We start from the raw sequence: 9,987 nt of genomic DNA on the forward strand, positions 1-9,987 counted from the left end.
TTAAAAAATACAACTTATTTAAGCAATAACTTTACCCAACACTTGAAAATCGTTATGCAGGTGAAACAATTAAACTTATAATAAGATCCTACTTCATTTATGGGGTGTAACAACACATATTTGTCACAAAAAAATTAAAGCCACTTTTGAAGCCACAACAAATTACAAAATACATTTCATAAATAGTTTTTTAGACATCAATGTAGGGCAAACTTCACGTATGTGCAATTTACATGTTTGCTCTCTTCTTTTTTTGAGTGTTTATTTTGTATATAGAAGTAAATAACAATGGTTGAATTCAATATTCAGTTTTTGTCTATGTTAATAGTACTGTAGACTTTAATATTTTAGTTTTGTACAAGCAAATTTCTATTTAAATATTTCAGAGAAGTACTGTACGCCAGACTGATTTAGTGAAATGTAATTATAGCATTATTATTATTATTATTAATATTATTATTATTATTATTATTAGTAGTAGTAGTAGTAGTAGTAGTAGTAGTAGTAGTATTAATATTATTATTATTATTATTATTATTATTATTATTACTATTATTATTGTTGTAGTTGTACTTATTTAAAGACGGATGCAAGGGCGTAGATTTGCTTGATATCTACCCCCAACTGTAAAATTTAGATGTAACTTCACATTTAAAATGTAAAGTTAAAGGAATGTCTGAAAAAATGTCGTTTAATAAAGACTTCCGTTTACTGGGGGCTTATTTGTGCATAATCACTTAACACCGCATCTGAACACATTTTTGCAAGAACAATATTGTCATTTCTGCACTTTAAGCTAAAAGATGGATTTACATGTCCACGTTGTTTTCCTTCTCTGAGCGTGCAAACAGAACAGCACGTCTTATTTCACTCTTTAAAAAAACTTTAATAAATAAATAATCAAATACAATTAGTAATACAAACAACATAAAATCAAGCACGTCTTGTGCAAAAGAAAATGTACATGATTTAACTTTGAAAAGGAATTAATGCAGACTTCTGAAAATGAGGATGCATGTCACACAATAATTATTTTATCTTGATTGTTGTTTTTTCATAATTGTTGTGGAGGCCAAAATCAAAACATTTTTTTTTATTAATTGCACATCCATTATGGTGGACTTGTAGCAAACTTGACTTCAATGACTGACACTTTTCTTTGAAATGTAGCTGCTTATGCCCATGTTTCACTTACTTGCACACTAAGCCTGACTGGAAAATTTCGACAAAGCAATATTTTAATTTGGAGGCGATTAAATTATTGGTGGGGACATTTTAATAATCAGTGGATATTGGTGGGGACACGTCCCCCCTGTCCATACTAATTCTATACCCTTGGACAGATGTAGAGTTTGTTTAATAAATCACTGAAAAACAACAACAACAAAAAAATTTGTTTTCTCCAACCTGCTGATTTTATTTTATTTATTTATTTATTTATTTATTTTTATCCTGTGCTGGTCATGCACATTTACATGGAAGTGTCTTTAAGATAAACAAAGACAGTAGCAAGTGTATGAAACATTTAGATAAATGTCATTTAGATGAGAGTTGACAGACTTCCCCACACTGTAGGCATTTGGTTGAAGTTAGCAAAATGGTTAAGTTAGCAAAATGGCATTAAGTTAGCAAAACACAACACCTTCAAAAATGGCAATGTCACTACTCGGGACCGTGACTGATAAATATCTGGCTCGCTCTTGCCCCTCACAGAGAGCTTATGGGATTGTGACACTGTGCGCCAGCTGCTGATAAGAGATAGTCACTAAGTCTATCTCATTCTATCTCGAAACCCTGTCATAACCTTCCTGCTTCTGAAATAAACCCATTTCTCATGACCTGTTTGTGGGAATCTGGGTATTTTTACATAATGTGATTTTGCGTGTGTATGTTTGTGTGTTTGGATTGGTGTGGGAGGTTTTTATCTGAGCCCTGGAGTGAACCGAAGCGGCCCCTTCTCCCCACGCATGTGTATGTGTGCTAGGGTGGTTTTGTGTGTGTTTTGGAATGTATTAATGCTGTGTTTAAGTGGACGCATTACCACCAGAGGGAGCATAAGCATTCAAGTAGAAAAACAAGCATGCTGGAGCCAAGACACTGCCTCTCTTCTGTCTTTCATGGCACAGAGGCAGAGCAACAAACACACACACACACACACACACACACACACACACATAAAAAAAGAAAGACAGGCACATGTCCAGCTGAATATCTCATTCAGCCAAGTCACCGCAGCAAACATCAGCAGTCTTTCCAGTGGTAGAGTAGACTGCTCTCCCAAGCGTCTTCAATCTCCACTGACACTCTCTATATACGCTTCCCTTTTCATTCTGTGCACATTCGAGTGCTTAGAAAAGATCAACCAATCCCTGAATTGGATGCAGCAGGAAATCCCAGGCGGGTTTTAAAGCCGAGGCTGCTGGACATATCCCATCATCTCCCTGAAAATCAACCCTGCGATCATCATTTAAGTTCTTAAGGCAGTTTGTTTGTTTACTTTTAAAATTCAGGGAGGGGGGTGATTATTATTCATTGTTGCTTTGTGTAGTTTTTTGTGTGTGTGTGTGTGTGTGTGTGTGTGTGTGTGTGTGTGTGTGTGTGTGTGTGTGTGTGTGTGTGTGTGTGTGTGTATGTGTTCTTAATATGAATATTACTAAATCATCTTCAAAAATTCAATGTAAATTTTGATGTTGGTCCTCACAAAGATTTTTTTAAAGGCACTAATAATAATAATAATAATAATAATAATAATAATAATAATGACAACAACAACAACAACATCAACAGAGGCCAGCTAGCAAAGTTCTATGCAGGTAAACCTCACTCCTCTGACCTCAAAAGGTGCTCTAGTTACATTAGAGGCCCTGGTCTTTAGCTTCCTTTTAAGTGCACCGAATTCCATCCAAAGGATTGGCAATCTAGCTCAGTCCCAGTTCAATCCCAGCCCACCATGGGTTAGGTGTAGTGGACCGGTGGGTTACACATGGGGGCTCGTCCGGGATAGGGGTTAGGTTTAGGAGGTAAGTGTAACTGAGGCCAGCTACAAAGTGTTATGCAGGTAAGCCTCACTCCACTAACCTCAAAAGGTGCTTTAGCGACAGACCCTAGAGGTCATGGTCTTTAGCCTCCTTCTTAGAGCAACCAACTCCCATGCAAAGAATCACCAGTTTGATCCTAGCTCAGACCAGGTTTCAAAAATATGCACATCTACTAAATGTTGTAACCTAGTCAGCTTTTTCATTATTAAACAAATTTAATGCTTGTATATAAGCTACAAAGACAAGAGGATTAAGAAACCATGCTATTTTTATGAATACATTTTATGCATCATAATGTAACTAAATATTTAGGGTACAGTTTTCATTAAAATACAAATTTATTAAACATTATGCTTCTGCTGTACAGTAGTATATAGTCCTTAACATGCATACTTTTATTCTTGGGTGTAGTAGGACAGGTGGATTACACGTGGGGGCTCGTCCGGGATGGGAATGAGGTTTAGGGGGTTGAGTGTAACGAAAGCCAGCTAGCAGCAGAAGGACCTGTTACACAATAATAATAATAATAATAATAATAATAATAATAATAATAATAATAATAATAATAATAATAATAATAACAACAACAACAACAACAACAACAACAACAACAACAACAACAACAGCAGAGGTCAGCTAGCGAAGCGCTGTGCAGGTAACCTTACTCCTCTAGCCTCAAAAGGTGCTCTAGTGACAGACGCTAGAGGTCATGGTCTTTAGCCTCCTTCTTAGAGCAACGAAAGATGTAAAAAATAATAATAAATAATAAGTATACTAACTAACTAACTAACTAACTGACTAACTAACTAAATAAATAAATAAATAAATAAATAAATAAATAAAGTTCACTGTGTTTGTTCCTCCACATTTTTCTTCTCTTTATAGTCTCCACAATACTGTATTACCCAGCATATCTGTAAAATTGCTGTGGACTTATTTTGAGTTTTTGGGGTTATTCATGGTCTACTAAAAGTAATTTGTTATTTCTTATAAGTTCCCTTTTAGTATTTGATGATTGAATTGTGAGGTGAATAATAAATCCTCATTTGTCTCCATTTATTTATTTATTTATTTATTTATTTATTTATTTGATTTTTTTATATATATATATATATATATATATATATATATTTATTTATTTATTTATTTTTTTTTCTTTTAATTGTTAGCAATTTAACAAAAGTTAATCTCATAATCACCCCAAAGCATCACAGGTGTAGGAAAAAGAGAATATTGTTGTTATTTTCATGCTAACTGACAAGTTTAAGATATTGAATGGCTTTCTTGAGGTAAATAGCATGTTACGTGACATATAGAGTTGACAAGGTATTTTATTCACACTGTTTGCAACTGAAACTCTAATTCAGTGAGTTTTTTGAGATGTAAAACATTTAATTCAAGCTTATAATATTATTTGCTATTCTGACTGATAAACTATTGCTTCAGCAGTGAATCACTTCTTTTGTTCAAAAATATGCACATCTACTGAATGAGTAAATGCAAAATGTGCATATGTTGTAACCTAGTCAGCTTTTTCATTATTAAACAAATTTAATGCTTGTATATAAGCTACACAGACAAGGGGATTAAGAAACCATGCTATTTTTATGAATACATTTTATACATCATAATGTAAATATTTAGGGTACAGTTTTCATTCAAATGCAAATTTATTAAACATTATGCTTCTGCTGTACAGTAGTATATAGTCCTTAACATGCATATTATTATTATTCTGTATTAGCTGGGTATAGTGACATACACACTTTGAATTGGCCAAAATGTAATAAGGGATTCTGATTAAATCCATTTATTCATGATGTCTTATAAAGCATATCATGATGTCAGCCATGGTTATAGTGCAATTTCGATTTCTTCATATTTTATTCATTTTTAAATTATATATATTTGCCTTTCATAATATATTTGGGTGCATTTTAAACTGGATGAGAGACAAATACTTAGCAAATGCATTTATTGCTGTCAGACCATTAATCAAAATGAATTGTACTGAATCCAAACTAAAAGTTGTATTTACAAAATATGTGTTTGTGCTGTTTATATTTATTATGCATATATAAATACATAAATATGTATAATACAAAAATGTAAAAAACTAAAGTACACAGTCCAAAGACTGTGAATAAGTGTGTATGGCTGTTTCTCAGTACTAGGTTGGAGCTGGAAGGACATCGGCTGTGTAAAACATGTGCTGGATAAGTTGGTGGTTCATTCCACTGTGGCAACCCCTGATGAATAAAGGGACTAAGCTGAGTGAAAATGAACAAATGAATGAACTTTTCTAACTCAATTTTTCTTCGGCTTAGTCCCTTTATTCATCTGGTCAAATATACTAATATATATCTGAATTATGGGGCTCATAAACTGTACTTCTTGAAAATTTTAGGTACTAATATAGAACTTTAAGGTACTAATATAGACGTTTTAAGTACAAATGTGTCCCTTTTGAAAAGGTACCACCCCAGTGACAGCTCTCGTACCTTTATTTTAATAGTGTCTATTGACCATATTCTAAAATGCGGAAGTGCGCCTGTTTCCGCGATTGTCTTAGAACTTCCGATTCAGTCGCCTATGGGAGAAGTGACTAGGAATACTAAACGACAAAAAACGGTCAAACTACTTGCTCTGCAAACAAATGTTTGCATGACTATACAGACCAAGTAGAATAATACAACAAGGAAATATCAGTTTGCAACATCAAACAGCGAAACGAGCAGTTTTTAATGTCTAAAAATGAATGGAAGTGAATGAGACCGAAAGTCTCGAGCCAAAAAGATTCAAATGGCTGCGCCCACTCGTCGGCGAAGAATAAGGTGAATAGCAGGGGTGTCCAAACTCAGTCGTGGAGGGCCGGTGCCCTGCATATTTCAGTTCATACCCCAATTAAACACACCTGAACCAGCTAATCAAGCTCCTTCTAGGTATACTTAAAACTTCTAGGCAGGCGTGTTGGAAGAAGTTGGAGCTAAACTATGCAGAACATCGGCCCTCCAGGACCGAGTTTGGACACCCCTGGTCTATAGCATTGTGTTTGTAAAATTAATTACAATAATTTAAATAAATAGTTATTTAAAGTAAAACATAAAACATGACATAAAAATGAAGTTTAACATCCTGTTTTACTACGATAAGTGCTACATTTCACAAGTAAACAGATTCACACTGACGTTTCAAATTATATCATGTACTTTCAAAAGCATATTGACTGAATGAGAGCACTTTTGTATTCAGTATATCTCAAAAATAATCTTACCAATCTGTTACTGTGACAGCAGCCGTTTACTAACAGCAATTTCTTTTCTCCACAGAACTTTTTTCAGATCATCAGCAATCTTCTAGAAGAGGAGAACAGAGAAAAGTGGGAAGACGCACAACAGGTGGGCCTGAACGTTTCAAGCGAGTGTTTTTGAGGCTTTGGGGTCGAGATTGCTTTATTGTAGTCACATTGTGGAGAGTATCTGGTGTTGTGTGTCACCGTGCGGCTGTATATTGTGTGATGAGCCCTCAGCGAATCGATTGCCATCACCGGTGCAGATGCTTTAGGTAATTGTCAGGTCAAAGAGGTGCCTTTCTCCACAGGCAGAGCTGCGTCAAATCAAACCTTCTCTGCCAAATACCGACCTCCCTGCTGTGTTGATTGGAGCAAGGACATCTGCAATATCCACTGCATCCACTTGGTGGCAGCAGCAAATGTCCAGCTTTCATGCTTTCTGTCAGCTGTGACGGCATTGTCTCCTTTCAGCCTCTGAGAGACAGTGTAAAAGCAGTCTGAAAGATTTGGAAATCTACAGCTGCATTATTATTGCATTGGACCAAACCGAGTGTTTCTTTCTTTCTTTTCTTAAAGCCTGAACTTGTAATGCCTCTAAAGCAGACAGTGGTAATGTTACTGTCTGTCAAACATAAGCTGCTTTGGAGCTCCTTCGTCTTAATGTTTTCACCCGTAGCCTGAGAGTAGTAAAACACGTGTTCTTGAGCAAATCGGTGCTCTGTGTCAAGCGAATTAGTGAAGTTTACACTTTTCAGATAGATCAGATCACGTAGCTGGTACCTGAATTTGCTGAAGGTGTTTCAACGTGGTTCAAATGATCCCCCGGAGAAGACGGACTTCCATTTTCTGTTCACGTTTCTTTCCTGCTTTGTCACAGATTGAATCTTCAAGCTCCTCAAATCATTAAAGGACATCTGAGACGCTTGTCACCAGCTCTGTCAAATGATTGACCTTAGAAAGGCCTGACGTTTAAAGATCACCCAGGATTTTATCTTGTCTGCCTGTCTTGTCTTTTTTAGAGTCGACTTGCCTGGGCTGTGATTGTCAGGCTGGAGTTTACATCTGACGGGGGTCTGTGCTTTTTTAGGGAGGGAGGGGACTTTTTTTTTTTTGTAAAAGAAGTGCTTAAGAGAAGATGCATGAACTGCCACCCAATAATTCACAAGTTGAAATGAAAGATCCTACATGGATTAATTTCATTATCTGCTAGTTGATTGGACTGGAATAAATTTAGTTGTGTCCTCCATATCATACTCCATAAAAGAAGATAATCCAGAAGAAGAGTTAATGTAAATTTTATATACAGTTAAAATAAGAATTATTATCCCCCCTGATTTTTCCCCATTTTCTGTTTAACTGAGAGAAGATTTTTTTTCAACACATTTATAAACATAATAGTTTTAAAAACCCATTTCTAATAGCTGAAATATTTTATCTTTGCCATGATGACAGTAATTAATATTTTACTAGATCTTTTTCGAGACACTTCTATACAGCTTAAAGTGACATTTAAAGGCTTAACTAATTAGGTAAACTTGGCAGGTTAGGGTACTTAGACAAGTTATTGTATAACGATGGTTTGTTCTGTAGATTATTAGAAAACATTTATGGCGTAAAGGGGCTAATAGTTTTGACATTAAAATGTTTTTTAATAAATTAAAAACTGTCTTACCAGTGCTAATATACAGCCATAACGCACTGCTACGAGACTAGTCTGAAATACGGGATACTCCCATGACAAAACAGAAGTGTTGGCAGGTGTGCTTACCAGTTTAATGTTGATTTGATCTGCTATAGTTAGAAATCAGACTATTATATCTTCCAAGTGCAAGGACTTATTATGCGGTTTTGTCGCCATCTTGTGGATAGAAAATGTCAACCGTAGCTGCCGAGCTCTCTCAGAAATTGTATATATTTTAAAAATAGGCACTATTCTTACAAATAAACTGCGTAGTTGCAATCTAAACAACTACATTCTCGACTAAAAAAGCCTCAAAAGTACATTTTGTTGTCCAACAACAGTAATATTTGTCAAACTGTAGCGTCTCTCTCTGTTTTTTGCTGCCTGTATGTGGGCAGAGTAATGCACAGAGGTGAAGGGTGAAGAGGCCTTTGTGTGATGTTACTGGTGAAATATTGCACGACTATCAGCCAATCAGATTCAAGAACCAGACAGAACTGTTGTATGTGTGTGTGTGTGTGTGTGTGTGTGTGTGTGTGTGTGTGTGTGTGTGTGTGTATGTATGTATATATATATATATATATATATATATATATATATATATATATATATATATATATATATATATATATATATATATATATGTTTTTTTTCCTCATGATATGTTTTCAGAATGATTACCCTAACCATTAACCTAGTTAAGCTTTTAAATGTCACTTTAAGCTGTATAGAAGTGTCTTGAAAAATATCTAGTCAAATATTATTTACTGTCATCATGGCAAATATTATTTACTTTCATAAAAGAAATCAGTTATTAAAAATTTGTTATTAAAACTATTATCTTTAGAAATGTGCTGAAAAAAATCTTTTCTCCTTTAAACAGAAATTGGGGGGGGGGGGGGGGGGAATAAACAGGGGTGCTAATAATTCAGGGGGGTAATAATTCTGGTTTCAAGTTTATATATACTGTGTGTATATATATATATATATATATATATATATATATATATATATATATATATATATATATATATATGTATATATGTATATATATATATATATATATATATATATATATATATATATATATATATATATATATATATATAATTTTATTACTGTCGGTAATGGAAATGGCCTTTTTCTTGAAATAGGTTGCCTTATGTTTGCTATTTCATATCCATTGTTTCCATAAAGTAGTGGTGTATGCGTTGTCTATATCCAAACACTACAGAGGAAGAATAAACAGCAAACTTAAACCATCACAAACAAAAGAAAGAAAGGAAAAACACAAGCAATTGCCTTTCTGTTTCTGTAGAAAATTGCCTGTCAAAGTATTTTGGTGCAATAGTGTTATTTTCATATCTGTGAGCTTATAGTAGTGGGATATTTACTTATGACTCATAGCTTAAATCCATAGCAGAAGAGAACACAAGCAGAAAGTATATATGACAGTGGAAAATACATCTGACAGCACAATTTACTGCATTTGCATGGCACTCAGTGCAGCAGCAGTGCTGGCTCATCTAATGGCCGTCAGCCTCAGCCATTTCCAGCACTGCTGTCTCCCTGCACACTTCAGCAGCCAAGCACTGTTGCCATGGCGAGGGATGCTCTCTGCTGTCCCTGAGTCGGGCTGATCTGCCTGTATGCCCTCCACATCCCAATCTACACCCGCAGTCTGGCTGATCTGCCTGCTGCCATGTGCCCATGTTTCCTCTGCATTTCCTCAGTCTGCAGTCTCTCTGATCCACCTGCTGCCCTCTACATCTCTATCTTGTCTATAGTCTGTCTGATCCACCTGCTGCCCTTTGCATGCCTCTCCCCATCTATAGTCTGTCTGATCTCCCTGTTGCCCTTTCCCTGTGTCTAATCTGCCTGCTGCCCTCTACATACCTCTCCCTGTATGTAATGTCTGATTCACCTGTTGCACTTTCCCTGTGTCTGATCTGCCTGCTGCCCTCTACATACCTCTC

General features: G+C 35.4%; 1 protein-coding gene across 18 annotated transcripts in view; it reads left to right on the top strand.

Annotated features, from left to right (window-relative positions):
• adgrb3 (adhesion G protein-coupled receptor B3) overlaps nt 1-9,987 on the top strand; it is a 319,420-nt gene that overhangs the window by 190,619 nt on the left and 118,814 nt on the right. For all 18 annotated transcript variants that reach the window (XM_068213097.2, XM_068213098.2, XM_073920225.1 and 15 more), the window contains one exon: nt 6,368-6,436. In XM_068213097.2, the coding sequence (XP_068069198.1) occupies nt 6,368-6,436 (69 nt within the window). The remainder of the gene's footprint in view (nt 1-6,367; nt 6,437-9,987) is intronic.

Source organism: Danio rerio, chromosome 13 (genome assembly GCF_049306965.1).
Source record: "Danio rerio strain Tuebingen ecotype United States chromosome 13, GRCz12tu, whole genome shotgun sequence".
NCBI lineage: Eukaryota > Metazoa > Chordata > Actinopteri > Cypriniformes > Danionidae > Danio > Danio rerio.